At 42.9% G+C, this 15,529-nt stretch overlaps 1 protein-coding gene and 1 long non-coding RNA gene across 2 annotated transcripts in view; one reads left to right on the top strand and one right to left on the bottom strand.

Annotated features, from left to right (window-relative positions):
- The window catches only part of LOC131506765 (uncharacterized), a 70,904-nt gene that overhangs the window by 53,405 nt on the left and 1,970 nt on the right, over positions 1-15,529 (top strand). Inside the window, exon 2 of the long non-coding RNA XR_009259133.1 lies at positions 1,064-1,217. This is a non-coding gene — a long non-coding RNA (uncharacterized LOC131506765). The remainder of the gene's footprint in view (positions 1-1,063; positions 1,218-15,529) is intronic.
- LOC131506764 (ATP synthase membrane subunit K, mitochondrial-like) lies at positions 6,233-6,573 on the bottom strand. The gene has a single exon (XM_058720727.1). It carries the CDS (start codon positions 6,531-6,533, stop codon positions 6,348-6,350), a length of 186 nt encoding a protein of 61 aa, XP_058576710.1. The 5' UTR covers positions 6,534-6,573; the 3' UTR covers positions 6,233-6,347.

Below are 15,529 nucleotides of genomic sequence, written 5' to 3'. Positions count from 1 at the left end.
TCTCCAGCTTACTGATGGCAGATCAAGACATTTAGCCTCCATATATAGCCTCCATAGCCTCCAGTGAGCCAATTCCTTCCTCTCTCTCTCTCTCTCTACATATATATATATAATGTATACAAGCAATTGAGTGACACATGCAGATGGAACATAAATCAAAACAACATAAGTGTATGTTGAATAATCTGTATTCTGTTCATGCCCCCATTACCTAGTTTCCATCTGCTGCAAATATAAACATATATTTTTATCTCCCCAACACCTCACATTTTATACAAAAGGTAGCATACCATATACAGTCTTCTAGACCTGGTTTTTGTCACAAAAAAGTCTTCCCATAAAAATGTAGAGAGAACTTCTTTATTCTATGATCTACTACATAGTGTTATATGAATGTGCCACAAATTACTTAAACAGCCCCCCTTGAAGGACCCCTGGGTTATTCCAACTTGTTATTATAGACAATTCTGGAAAAAAAATTATACACAAACCCTTCAGTACATATGCAGATACATCTAGGAGCAATTCCCAGAAACAAGGTTGCTGAGTCAAAGGGTAAATGCATGTGTCATTTTGATGGTTCCTGCCAGTTGCCCTCCAGAGTGACTGAGCAAATATATACTGCCTTTACCATGGTATCAAAATATGTTTCCCCAAACTTTTGATATTAGAGTATGTTCTCAAATTTTGGAATTTTTTTTATGCCACTTTCTTAGGATGAATGAAGTGAGTATACTTCCATATGTTTAAGGTCACTTGTGTTATCTTTTCAGTGAATTACTGAAGTCCTTTGCCATTTTCATCTGGATTGTCCGTTGCTTTAATGTTTAGGTGCTCATTAAGGTAGTTAATTATCTTTATTAAACAACTAAAAAAAATGCAAAAACACTCCTAAATATAAAATCATCCTAAGTGGCAATACCCTGAATTTCTGATGTATACATTTTAGACCTATCTCTATGTATAGATACACTTATTTTTATAATACAGCATCGTATCAGACATATGATCAAGCCATCTGCTTTTTAACATATCATGAACATTTTACCATTGCAATCGAAAGGTTTCCACACTGAGGAGGCATGGGACGCTTGGAGCTGGAGGGATGAAACAAGTTCAAATCCACAAGAAATGGAAACGTTTCAGACACCAAGGAGATCAAGAATAAACACCAAGATTGGAGTGTCAGAAATGGGAGCAATGACAGGGGCTTGGAGGTGTGATAAGATTTCAAAGAGGAGATTCGGGCAAGTACAGGTTAGACCAGGTAAGGGAGAGGGGAGACCCTCAGTTGGATAGTCACCTTAAGGTGTGGGTTACTTAGCACTGGGACCAGTGATATGCAGACTCTCGCCTGGGTCAGGGTATCCCAGAGGAAGAGGCAGGGATGAGGTGGGCTTCGTCTGGGTCAAGTATTCCAATTGTGTCTTACATATTTAGAGAATAATTTCACCAGAACTATACTGCTACTTACAAAGACAAGATAAAGATTCGTTAAGTTGCATATATTATCTGGGGAAAATAGAGTTTATCTCCTGGTGCCTTTCATCAGAAGAGACATAAGACATAGGATTCAAATTCACATGGCGAGTTGTAATTTTTCCACTGGTTCTTGTAGTTCATCAAAGGAGAGTCCTTCTAGTCTGGGGCACTTGCTCTCCTTCTGCTCTGGAGTGGTCTCTTCTCCACCACACATTCATTTTATATTCCTAATGATTTTCAAAGCTCCCTCTGGTCCCTGGACCTGTAGCATCAGCATCACTTGGGACCTTGTTAAAAATGCCAATTTTGGGAGGTGGTTGGGTGGCTCAGTCAGTTAAGCATCCGACTTCAGTTCAGGTCAGGATCTCATGGTCCATGGGTTCGAGCCCCGTGTTGTGCTTTGTGCTGACAGCTCAGAGCCTGGAGCCTACTTCAGATTCTGTGTCCCCCTCTCTCTGACCCTCCCCTGTTCATGCTCTGTCTTTCTCTGCCTCAAAAATAAATAAACATTTAAAAAAAGTTTAAAAAATGCCGATTTTCAAGCTCCACCCCAGAACTTCTGCATAAGAAAGCAGTAGGTGGAGATCAGCAATGTGGGTATTAACAAGCTTTCCAGATGAGTGTGATGTAAACTAAAGCTTGATGACTGCTGGTTTAGAACAATAGTCTCTCAAAGTTTCTCTTAGGAGGAACTGCAGTGAAGTGTTTAATGGAAGCTGTAGAAAGGTCCTTTGCACTTTATCTTCTGGCAATCCTACATGGCAGGTATGTTTACTCTCCTTTTGTACCTGAAGAAACAGGTCCAGAATGTTCTAGTTTTGCAGAATTGGAACTGAGATTTCAACTGAGGGATGTGGCCTTTCAGAGAAGGAGGGGTGTTTGTGTGTGTGTGTGTGTGTGTGTGTGTGTGTGTGTGTGTGTGTATTGGGGCCACAGGGAAGGGAGAAAGGAAAATAAATTGTGTAGTCATTGTTAAGGTCCTGGCCTCCACCTCACACCGTATACAAAAAGTAACTCCAAAGGAATCTAAAATTGTAAAACTCTTAAAAGAAAATATAACGGGAAACCTTTGTAACCTTGGATTAGGCTCTGTTTTCTCAGACATAGGACTAAAAGCACTAGCAACAATGATTAAAATAGATACATTGGTCTTCATCAAAATTAAAAAGTTTTGTGCTTAAAAAATTTAAAAAAATGAGGGGCACCTGGGTGGCTCAGTCGGTTAAGCGTCCAACTTTGGCTCAGGTCATGATCTCACAGTCCGTGAGTTCAAGCCCCGAGTCGGGCTCTGTGCTGACAGATCAGAGCCTGGAGCCTGCTTCAGATTCTGTGTCTCCCTCTCTCCTGACCCTCCCCCACTTTCACTCTGTCTCTTCCTGTCTCTAAAAAATGAATAAACATTCAAAAAAAAAATTAAAAAAAATTTAGAAAAATGAAAAGAAAAAAAGGAAAAGGAAAATCATCTTATAGAATGGGAGAAAATATCTGCAAATTATATACCTGATAAGGAATTTGTATCTAGAATATATAAAGAGTTCTTACTACTCAACAATAAAAACCAAAGAACCCAATTAAAAATGGGTAAAGAAGGAGAACAGTATGGAGATTCATCAAAAAATTAAACATAGAAATGCCATATGATCCAGTACTTACACCATCCAGTATTTACCACTCTCCCCCCAAATGGAAATACTAATCTAAAAAGGTACATAAGCCTATGATTATTGCAGCATTATTTATAATCGCCAAGATAGGGAAACAGTCATCAAGAGATGAATAGATAAAGAAGATGTGGTATAAATGCACAATGGGATATTTCTCAGCTATTTTTAGAATGAGACCTTGCCATTTGTGACAATATCATTGGACCTAGAGGGTGTCAGACTGAGTGGAATAAGTCAGACAGAGAAAGACAAATACCATTATGATTTCACTCATATGTGGAATCTAAAAACCAAAACAAATGAACAAAAAACCCCAAACTACTAAAAGCAGAAACAGACCCACAAATACAGAGAAGAAACTGATGGTTGCTGCAGGGGAGGGGCGGGGATAGGCAAAATAGGGAAGGTGAGTGGGAGATATAATCTTCCAGTCATGGGAATAAAAGGCACAGCATAGGGAATATAGTCCTTGGTATTGCAATAGCGTTGTACGGTGACAGATGGTAGCTATACTTGTGGAGAGCACAGCATAATGTGTAGAGTTGTCCAATCACTATGTTGTACACCTGAAACTAATGTAACATTGTGTGTTAACTATACTTCAATGAAATACAGTGGGCAAAGGATTTGCATGGATATTTCTCCAGAGAAGGTATACAAATGGCCAACAAGCACTTAAAAGGGTGCTCAACGTCTTTAGTCATTAGAGGAATATGATCAAACCTATAATGAGATACCACTTCACACCCAGTGGCATGGCTAGAATACAGGTGGCGGATAAGAGCAAGTGTTGGTGAAGGTGTGCAGAAATTGGAGCCCTCATATATTGCTGGTGAGAATGCACAATGGTGCAGCCACTTTGGAAAATAGTTTGACAGTGTTTCAGAATGTTAAACGGAGAGTTACCACGTGAACTGGCAATTCTATTTGTAGGCATATGCCAAAGGCATATGTCCACGCAAAAACTTGTACACAGATGTTCATAGCACACTATTCATAGTAGCCAAAAAGTGGAAACAATCCAAATGCGTGTCAAATGAATGGGTACATAATATGTGGTGTATCCATAAAATGGAATATTATTTATCAATAAAAGGGAATGAAATACCAACATATGCTATAACATGGATGAACTTTGAAAACATTATGGCCACATATTGTGTGATTCCATTTATATGAAATGTCCAGAATATGTAAGCGCAAAGAAAGCAGATTAATGGTTCCCAGGGGCTTGCAGGAGGGAGAAATGGAGAGTAACTGCTGTGAGTATGGACTTTCTTTGTAGGGTGATGAGAATGTTCTAAAATTAAATGGTGATGATGGTTGCATGACTCTGAATGTACTAATGACCACTGAATTGTATACTTTCAAAAGATGAATTTTATGGTATGTGAATTATAGCTCCGGAAAGCTGTGACAAAAAAATTAGTTAACATCTTGGGGTGTAAAAGGGCAGAGCAGGAGTGGTTTCTTTATCAAGCTGTGCTTACCTCTCTAGAGAAACCCCCCAGGAACCACTGAGAAGACAGGTGACTTGGAGACACTGAGCTCTGTCAATGAATTCCATTATATTGCTTGGAGACCCCTGCCCTGAAATATCCTGAAGACATTACAGTAGCAAATTCAGAAAACTAACTCCAAACCTGGATTGGGAGACATCATCAGGAAGGAAGGCATTCATGTCACTGAGCCCCTTCTGACATGATAGAGAGAATGGAGAACTGGTACAGATGGAAAGACTGGGGAGAGACGCCATCACACAAAGAATCCAATTTCGTTATTGTGGGCGTCTTTGCTCATTATTCTGATGAAAGGTGTGAGCCTGTGCCTTCAGTGCAAATGAAGATCGACGTGGAGTATCTGCTGGAAGGTAACAGTGTCCCAGCTGGCTGTCGCAGCCTGTGGAACCTGGAGTTAGCCTTAATCAGCAGCAAGCACAGTCAACCACGCTCTCTGTGGCTTGTTCCAGGTCACCCCGAAGAGGCCACCAGCTGGTGTTTTGGGAATTGAGCTGATGAGATATTATTATCTGCCAGTCTTCATTTTCAAAACATAAAAAGAGATTCAAATGAATGCAGAGAACCTTGTTTTTAGCTCTCAGCAGAAGTGTGCATGAGGGATGGGAAACGGATAAACGTTTAAAGTGTGGAGGATATGAGAACAGAAATGCTCATAGGAGATCTGCTTGTGATACTAGGAAGCAGGAGGGTGTCCTACCTCCCCTTTTCTCTCCTGTCCACTCCCAATATCCTGGTTTAGGGTCTCCTCCCCTCCTATTTTGTCTTTGAAATTTCCCTTGACAAGTTTCTCTGACTTCTACTTTAACCATGATTTCCAGTTTTGAAGCTGTTGTTTCCTTGCTGAAAAAATCTATGGTAAGTTAGAAGAAAAAAAAATTTTTTTAAGTTTATTTATTTTGAGGGAAAGAGAGCACAAGTGGGGGAGAGGCTGAGAGAGGGGGGCAGAGAGGGAGAAGAAGAAGAAAAAGAGAGAGAGAGAGAGAGAGAGAGAGAGAGAATTCCAAGCAGGCTCCATACTGTCAGCACAGAGCCCAAAGCGGGGCTTGAGCTCATGAACTGTGAGATCATGACATGAGCTGAAATCCAAGAGTTGGATGCTTAAGTGACTGAGCCACCCAGGCTCCCCCAGGGTAAACTTTTTTAGATCACAGGATGAAGTACAATGTCTTCACATAGGATTCAAGTCCCCCATCGGGTCACAATATACTCATCCACTTTCACTTTCCTGTCATACCTCCGAAGTCCCTGGTGTATTTCAAGCATTTAGGGAGTATCCGTATCTTCTTTTCTTCACCTTGGATATTCTTACCCATCCTTGAAGGCTCAGTTGAAAAGTATCTCCTCTAAGAAGCCTTTTCTGATTCCTCCAAGCAGGAATAAATACTCCATGGCGTTCCCACAAGGCTACACCCCTTTTCCCAGCACAGAATACTTAGGTGGGTCAGCCAGTTATCTACACTGGGCTACACACTTTAAGAATAGGCTCTTAGTCTATTAGTATGTATTCTTAGTCGCTAGTGCAATGTCTTCTCCATTCCAGTCTCTGTCTGTCTGTCTGTCTGTCTATTTTTTTTCTTTCCAGTTTCATAATTTATTGTACAAATTGAGTACCACATGATATGTTGACATTAGCTTCTCCAGGCCTGGGAACTTAACAGATGAGGTACACTTTAAAATCTGTTTATGTTGCTTTCACAGCTGGTGTTTTTTTAGACCTTAACTTGAAGTACAAGACCATCAAAGTGATGCCTCCATATGTGGCCAGTACACAATTCATTCTACCTGTGAGAGTGTAAGAGCTGAAGTGTTTTTTCATACCAGTGAATTGGAATTGGGCATCAGTTTCTGGACCTGCCATGATTTCCATCTTGCAAAAGACACCAATTCCGCTGGTTGTGTCCTTCAGCCTATGTGTCTGTCTCTCTCTTTTAATGAAGGCGATGGGCAGTGGGACCAGCTAGGCAAATAAAATATAGGCTAAGATGAAATTCAAACTGGGGAAAGGTTGTGCTAAAAATTGGAAGCTGCATCGTGTACGGTTTCTTTGTAAATGAAGGGCAGCAAAAATGAAGGCACCAAGAATGAAGGTGGTGAGAAATGCCAGAATTGTCTGGGGACTTAGTGATTTGAAAATGGTGTCCTTACCAGGAAATTAAACTGAGCTCATTATCTCATTAACGTTTGACTGGAGAGGGAATATTCAGCTGAAATTGTATTATCTTTCCAATATGACAAGTTGATAACAACCTGGGATTTTGAAAGACATTTTGTTTTCTTAGCAAGAAATTCCACCAATACAAATGATTATCCATGGAGAGGGATTCCATTTTAGAAAGATCCTTAAAGGCAAGAACCATGCATGTCTAAATTGCTTTGTGTGCATGATAAATCCCAATGGTTCACAAAGGTATCTTTACACTAAGATTAAATCTCACCATCAACATATTGGAGTGGTTAAAAATTTTAACTGTTATACAAGATAATTGTGCTTGACCAATCTTTTCCCTTCTCCCAAGAGATCCTTTGCCATGCAGATGACAATCCCAGCATGCTTATTAGAAGCCACCATTTTTAATGTCCTTCAATTTCCAACGGATATTACAAATTCTATGTTTGATTAGATTGTTTACATACAGCCTTGTTTTTCAAAGATGGAAGGAGAGATAGCGAGTTTCTTAAATTTGCTTGTTGGTCAGACAAACATCTACCTTACAAAGTAGAGGGGAACTGTGTTCTCGGAAGAAATTATTTTATTTCTAAAAGTAGGAGGAATGTGATATAGTGGAAAAACAATGGGAAGTTCTTTTTGAAGTCAGGGGCAAGGGTTTTAATTCCAATTATTCCACAAGTTTGTTTATTTTCAATTCTCTGTAAAGTAGGTAGAGGACATGCACCATAAGGGGTCTAGGGAGAAGGGGGCTACAAAATGGTATCAAAACAGCAGAGCACTTGATGTTTTGCCTGGTCGCAAAGACTCCCATATCTTAGCCTGGGCAAAGCAGGTGGCAGCATGTGCTAAGCAAATATTCTGGGGGAATGACTTTAACTGATGTCCTTCAGACAAACTTCTGTCTCTGTTGCTCCTCTTAAAGCTTTCAGTTAATACTCAGTGGTAAGGAGTTTAGTACTTTTAAACTCTAATGGCTACAATCACTGTTTGCAGGGTATCTATAAACGCTTTATTTGGGTATGACAGCAAAAGTCTGAGGAAACACCCAGTGAGGTCACCGTTTTGAATAGTAGGCTTCTACACTTGTATGAAGGCAAGCTGAGGGAGAGTTGTCAGGCTGGCCCCAAATTCTCTTTGTGGAATTCTTTTGAATCTGCTTTATCTCATAAAGCAATGAGCACTTATGCTTGGGAAACTAAAATCGCACCCTTTTTACCTACTATAGGTTTTCCTCTGTATTTTCCATAGCGAGATGGATATGAAGCCCACACAATAAAGAGGTCACACACATAGTTTAAGGAGCATAGAAAACTATAAATTCTCTCTGGGATCTCTACGTGACATTCAAGGTCTGCACTTGGAACTACAGGAGCTTGGGGCTAGAGGTTGCCTGGGAAGGCTGGGACACAGCTCTTCAGGGCTGTGGAAGGAAGGGGTGGGGAAAGCAGTTAGTCAGCATCTGCAAATAACTTTGCACGAAGATGAAAAGGTAGCAACATCTGAATGAATGTTACAGGTGGCTGAATTAATTAACTCCAAATCCCAACACCCCCAAACATCCGGTGCTGGGATTAGGGAATCAGAGCTAGTTTACTAGTGAATCCCAAATCTCAGACATTATTTGGATTCAAATTGGAACTGTTGCAGAGGGATCCAGTTGGGAAAAAGATTAGGGAAATAGGGTGGTTGGATTTTTGCTTTCTCCTCTGGGAAAAACGATGGACTCTTTTTACTTCTTCTCCTTTTGCTTCCTCTCCTTTTGCTTCCTCATATGTCTCATACTCTTTCTTCTTTACGTCTCTTCTACTGGCCATCCTTCTTCTTTTCCTTCTTCCCTCTACCCACCCATCTCTCTGCCTTCCTAGCATGGGATGCCTGTTCTCATCTCTTTTCACTCCCGTCAGCCACCCTTCACCACTGCTCTGCCTCCTCTCTCTTTCCGCTTTCCCCCTTTCTCTATTTGTGGTTTAGTTTTGCTTCAAGGCACGAGTGTATACCGCTTCATGAGTGTCTCTCCATTCTGGAACATCTGATTCAACTAAAAAAAGTGAAAAAAGTACTGCCAGGATGAAGGTGAACGGCCATCAAGAATGGCAGCGTGCAGTAAAGGAGGTGGTTTCGAGGCTGTGTTAATGTGAAATGGTGAACACCCACGGCTGAGCACATCATTGGCAGATGGAGTTTTGGGTTCATGAGGACCAGGCATCTTATCATCACATCAAAGAACATTGGGTACCCTCAGCTTCTATGGCAATGTTTTTTTTTTTTTGTTTCTTTTTTAATGTTTATTTATTTGAGAGCGAGCATACACGGTGGAGGGGCAGAGGGAGAGAGAGAGGGAGAGAGAGAATCCCAGGCAGGTTCTGCACTGTCAGTGCAGAGCCTGACTCGGGGCTTGAACCTGCGAACTGTGAGATCATGACCTGAGCCAAAATCAAGGACGCTTAATTGACTGAGCCACCCAGGCATCCCTATGGCAATGTTTTTGATGGAAAGAAAAAAAAAAAAAAGAGACTTAAGGGGAAATTAAGTCAGGGGAATCTATTCTATGTAGAGATTTTAGAAATAGGGGTGAGATGGAGTTGATGAGAAAATAAATTTTGGTTCCAGTAGAGTCTGCTATTCCTCCCAATTTATCTTCAGACCTTGTGTCCCTGGGGAGGGGCATTTGCTACATAAACAGTGGCAATTATATTGTAACAAACTGGGCTATGGAGTCAGGCCGACTAAAGTTTGAAATTTCTCTCAGCCATTCATTGACTATTTGACCTTAGATTTCCCAAGCTTTGAAAGGAGGGGTGATGAAACCTGCCTGGAGATAACACGCTGTGAAATGCTTGGAATAAGGTGTGTGTTCACTAAGTGATAGCTGCTGCTATTATCATTCCCAGTGGGAAAAAGGCCTATGTAAATGCTTGGGTCGTGCTTCAAAGACCCTGCTACTGACATGATCGCTTGGAGCCTTCACATTCTTTTAGAAAGAATGGTAGAGTTTTATGTGTCAGTGGAGCAGCTAAGCATGATATCTTAGACCAGGGTCAGCAAACTTTTCCCGTAAAGAGCCAGATAGTAAATATCTCAGGCTTGGCGGGCCACAGACTCTGTTGCAGCTGTTCAGCTCCGCCGTTGTACCGTGGAAGCAGCCGTAGACAGTCTGTAAATGAATGAGCGTGGCCGGGTTCCAACACCACTTCATTTGTGGCTGCTGAAATTAGGATTTCATGTACTTTTCCTGGCCCATGAAATATAATTTTTCATTTGATTTTTTTTTCTCTTAACCACGGAAAACCACAAAAACCATTCTTAGCGAGGGGGCCATGCAAAAACAGGGAGCTGGCTAGATTTTTTTTTTTTAATGTTTATTTTTGAGAGAGAGAGAGAGACAGACAGAGCTTGAGCGGGGGAGGGGCAGAGAGAGAGAGAGGGAGACACAGAATCCGAAGCAGGCTCCAGGCTCTGAGCTGTCAGCACAGAGCCCGATGCGGGCTCGAACTCACAGATTGCAAGATCCTGACCTGAGCCGAAGTTGGACGACCTACCAACTGAGCCACCCAGGCACCCCGGGAGCACTCTAGATTTGACTTGAGGGCTGGCTGCACATTGCTGACCCTAGTGTTAGAGCCATGAGATTCTAGGACATCAGTTTGCTTCCTTCCTTTGGGCCACAGATGGGGACTCAGAAGCACAGAGACATTCTTTGCTAGGGTTGGAGTCTCTCTTGGCTAAGCAGCAGAGCTGAGACTAGTGTGTAGATCTTTTAATGACAGGTCTCCTGACGTTTGGTCCTTGCTGGAGTTTTGCTGACTTCTGCTGCTTCTTTGTTCTAAAACTTCCCTTAGTCTTCATACTGTGATATCATTTGTTTCTCTCAGAATACTTTCCAATCATCTTGCGTATTGATTGCTACAGAGATGCCATCACTTAGCATGGGAAGCAGAGTCAGATGCCTCAGGGACTGGGAAGTTGACAGGCTTTGTCCTAGGCCATACGGGAAATGTGGCACATTGGAGAGCTCACGCCACATCTGTGAGAGAAAATCCTATTCAGCCTCGATGACTGTGGCCTTCAAGAGTGAGTCCAGGGACTTTGAGACTTTTCAGGAGATGCTAGAAATCTGGATTTTTATGTGAAATTTCAAGATGTCAGCACGATGTGTAAAAAGCCCATGGTGGGGGCACCTGGGTGACTCAGTTGGTTAAGCCTCCGACTCTTGATTCTGGTTCCGGTCATGATCTCTTTGTTCAGAGGATCGAGCCCCATGGCAGGCTGTGGGCTGACACCGTCAAGTCTACTTGGGATCCTCTCTCTCCCCCTCTCTCTCTGCCTCTCCCCTGCTCGCGCGTGCGCTTGCTGTGTCAAAATAACTGAATGTTATAAAAAGAAAAAGCCCGTGATGACCAGGCAAAGCATGACTAAAAAGCTACAGCCAGCCTTCAGGAGATCAGTTTGTAATCTTTATCTGAGACTGTCATTTCTTCACGGCACAACAGAAACATGAAGTATAAATATTTTGAAAAGGCTTTCTTGTTTCATTTAGAAATATATTGGTTAAAGTGTCTTCTTCATGAAAAAGATGACAAGTAAAAATAGTTGTTGGAAAGATGACAGCAGTGAACACTGGTGTAGGACAAGCAGGTGGCCTTCCCTTCCCTTTTGACCTGTGTGACGATTGCTTGAAAACAGACCTGCCGGGCAACTCTGGAATTCTGGAGGTGGACTGAGCAGAAGTTGCCAAGCACCTCAGGGATGCACCACAGATTCTCAATTTTTAAGGCTGTGACTTGCTTGCTTGTGAAACCTTGTATTGCTTTTCCTTCTTCACCAACAAAGCACCAACAATCATGGCAGTTGTTCTGTTTATTGAAGAACGGAGTTTCTCCAGTGACTCGCTTTCCCTCATTTCACTGATACCTAAGGTAGTACACTTCTCTCTGAGGTGCCGCCTCACTGTGGAGGGTTTGATCTGAAGCGGGGGCAGGGGCAGTAGCCGATTATGGGATGGCGTCACTGGGGGAGAGCGGAGGGTCCTCGCGACAGTGAGAAAGTGGCTGTACAAAACTCAGCTCAGTTACAGGTTCCCGGGTTTGGGTGCTCAGGATAAGCCAGACTGGCCACATGGCAATCATCTGGGAGCCCACAGATTCCTGGACCTCATCCTTACACTCTGACCAGTGAATCTGGGATCATATGGGGATGTGTACTTAAAAAATCCACCCAGATGCTTCTGATGCTCAGCCAGGTTTAAGAACCACTAACTAACAGTAGGATCGGGAATACTCTTAAAATTCCCAGAGAAACCCCCTTGGGGGAGTGTGGAGCCCGAGCTAGGGAACACCATGAGGGGTGATGTATATTGCTATGGAAGTAATAGAAACCACAAAAATTGGCAATTGAGATACAAACAAAACATACTTTCTGTAGATGGAGGAAAGTCTCCATCAAGGAAAACCAACGCTAGAGGGTTCTTGGCCACGAATAGGCAACAGATTAATCTGGGGAACTGTAGTCTGGAAGCACATATCTCCTGTGCCCATCCAAGACTTCTTAGTCATATTTTCCAATAGGTAAGTCTGGGAGTATCTGTAGAGTCAGGGTTGTGGCACTTATGAGTTTGTGGGGTCTTTGAAAGAGCAATTCTTAACATTTTTCTGTCCAGGGTATACTTGAGCAGGATCACATTTTCCACCCAGCCTTTCTGTTCTCATCTGTCACTTTAAAAAAAAAAATACTGTTACTTTCTAAAATGTTATACATACATTAAATGCTTACTTCCCACAATATGGAAATCACTTCTCCCACTTGGCAGGGAGTTTGGTAGATAGGCAACAACCATGGCTATGGTCAATCCTTCCCCTCCCTGTAGCAAACACTGCTCCTCATATTGAGAGGTGGAGTCCACTCTTCCATCTGCACTGGATTTGGGGTGGACTTTGACCCAATAGCATGCTCTAGAAGCGATCTGGTGCCTGTAGGCAGCCTCCAACTCTGCCCTTTGGAAACCTGCCGCCATATAGAAGGTTTGCCTGTCGTGAGCCCCTCAGGCTGTGAAGAGTTACCACATGGAGAGGTCATACCTAGAAAGAGTGATATTCAGTGTTGGGAGTTCAGTCCTCCATGGTGTTCCTACATGTTTTGACAGCTTTTGTCTTGGACTGTCTTTTCAAGGATGTTTGGCTAACAAAGATCCTGGGAGGACAGAGATAGGGTCTTCCTCCTGGGCCAAGGGCAGATTTGTTTCCTGACCAGGGTAAATAGCGATAATGTTTCCTCCCTCGGAGACAAAGTTGGCCATGTTTGTTAGCAGCCCCCTTGTAAGATTTGGAGTTTGCTAAGCCCAGGGTTCCTCAGCTGCGGCGCAGAGCTACTCTGTGAGCGGCAGTTACCTGAGTCACTCCACGTTGCTGCCAGGGGACAGACAGCAGGGGGACCCTGACGCAGACCTGAAGCTTCTGCTGCACCCGGCACCACGAGTAAGAAGGCCCTCTCTGTTGCTCACATAGGACTTCCGCCGGCATCTCTGAAAGTGCGACAGACTAACTTGTTAGCTTGCACGTGGGGTAAATTGCAGATTCTTCACGGTTCTTGATTCCCGGCCAGCCCCTAGCTGTAGAGGGCAGTTCAGATGCTGTGGGCACGTGAACCGAGGCAGCAGGCATCCGAGTGCCAACCTTCTTGGGCCCTTCGGCCCCAGCAGATGCCACATGAAGCAGAAGAGCCGAGCCCAGACCACGGTGCAGCATCATAAAAAATAACGTATTGTTGTTTTAAGCTGAGTGTGGGAACGGTTTGAGGCATGGTGTGACTGAAAGAGGGAACACAGCTGTCATCATCTCCTGAGAGCAGCCCAGTGGTTCCCATAGTCCCTTCTGCTCATTACTCATAAATCCCCACATACCTGGCATCTTACTTTAATATTCAAATAGACGTGCCTGTGTCTTAAATATCTATATTTCAAGATTGAACATAATGGCTCAACGATGGCCACGGGCCCCCTTTGATGATAGGATAAAATTTAAGGTTCTATCTTCTGCCTCTGATCTATTAGATGTTATTGTCCATAACTTCCCTGCCAGAAGTTTTCCTTCAGTTTTTGTTTTTTATTAAAAAATTTTATTATTTTTTTATTAATTTTTAGAGAGACAGAGACAGTATGAGCAGGGGAGGGGCAGAGAGAGAGAGAGGGAGACACAGAATCTGAAGCAGGCTCCAGGTTCTGAGCTGTCAGCACAGAGGCTGATGCAGGGCTCAAACCCACGAGCGAGATCATGACCTGAGTCAAAGTCGGACGCCTAACTGACTGAGCCACTGAGGCACCCCTGGGTTTTTTTTTTGTTTTTGGCTCTGAACTCTAACTTCTACTGTATCTTTGTTGTTTTTTTTTTTTTTTCCAACGCTTTTTTATTTATTTTTGGGACAGAGAGAGACAGAGCATGAATGGGGGAGGGGCAGAGAGAGAGGGAGACACAGAATCGGAAACAGGCTCCAGGCTCCGAGCCTCAGCCCAGAGCCTGACGCGGGGCTTGAACTCACGGACCGCGAGATCGTGACCTGGCTGAAGTCGGACGCTTAACCGACTGCGCCACCCAGGCGCCCCTCTACTGTATCTTTGGATAAGCATGCCCTTTGTCTGTCACTACTAAGTCAGACCCACCCCTCTACCTCATACTCCTGTTGATTTTCCCTTCTGCATTCTTGCGGCTGTTAGGATTAGTGCTATGTAGATTCTTCTTCTTCTTCTTTTTTTTTTTTTTTTAATTTTTTATGTTTATTTTTGAGAGACAGAGCACAGAGAGAACAGAGACAGAGAGACAGAGACAGAGGGGCAGAGCGAGACGGAGACACAGAATTCAAAGCAGGCTCCAGGCTCTGAGCTGACAGCACAGAGCCTGATGCAGGGCTCGAAGCCATGGACCATGAAATCATGACCTGAGCTGAAATCGAATGCTTAGCCTACTGAGCCACTCAGGCGCCCCATCGCTATGTAGATTATTAATCACATGCTGATGTATGTTGTATTCTTAAAAAGTGGCTTCTTATATACAAAAGCAAATATATTCATCATAAAACAAATTCAAAGCAACAGCTCTTCAGATGGAACAAAGCCCTCATCTCACCTCCTACGTCCAACCTCTTTAACTTCCTGCTACTACGTTTTCTGACCTTTTCATACACACCCGTGCACACATAGGCACACATTGACATGTGATCATTTTTGAGAATGAAAGGTCGTAAATAATTTTTAAATTATGTAATAAACTTTATTTTTATGTGAAATTACTGGATGCAGATGTCACTGACACCATTCTCAATACTAGAATTAGCCTAACAAGTGTTGAGTTGGGGAGTATTATTAAGTTTGAAGAACGAAAAAAGACTTCAATCAAAGTAATTCTTTTTTTTTTTTAAGTTTACTTATTTATTTTGAGGGGGGGAAGGGGCAGAAAGAGAGAGAGGGAGAGATTGCGAATCACAAAAGGGCTTCGTGCTGAGCATGAAGGCCATCGTGGGGCTCGAACTCATGAACCGTGAGATTATGACTTGAGCGGAGATCAAGAGGTGAACGCTTAACTGACTGAGCCACCCGGGTGCCCCAAAGTAATTCTTATATATGCCAAAAACTCATATGTCAATCTGACATGCTATGGCCAAGAATTAAGTAAGAGCCATGCAGTGGATGTTTTGGGGTAAAAGAG

The sequence above is a fragment of the Neofelis nebulosa genome, chromosome 3, assembly GCF_028018385.1.
Source record: "Neofelis nebulosa isolate mNeoNeb1 chromosome 3, mNeoNeb1.pri, whole genome shotgun sequence".
NCBI classification, from domain to species: domain Eukaryota; kingdom Metazoa; phylum Chordata; class Mammalia; order Carnivora; family Felidae; genus Neofelis; species Neofelis nebulosa.
The sequence above is the reverse complement of the archived record's forward strand: the minus strand, read 5'-3'. Positions and strand labels throughout refer to the sequence as shown.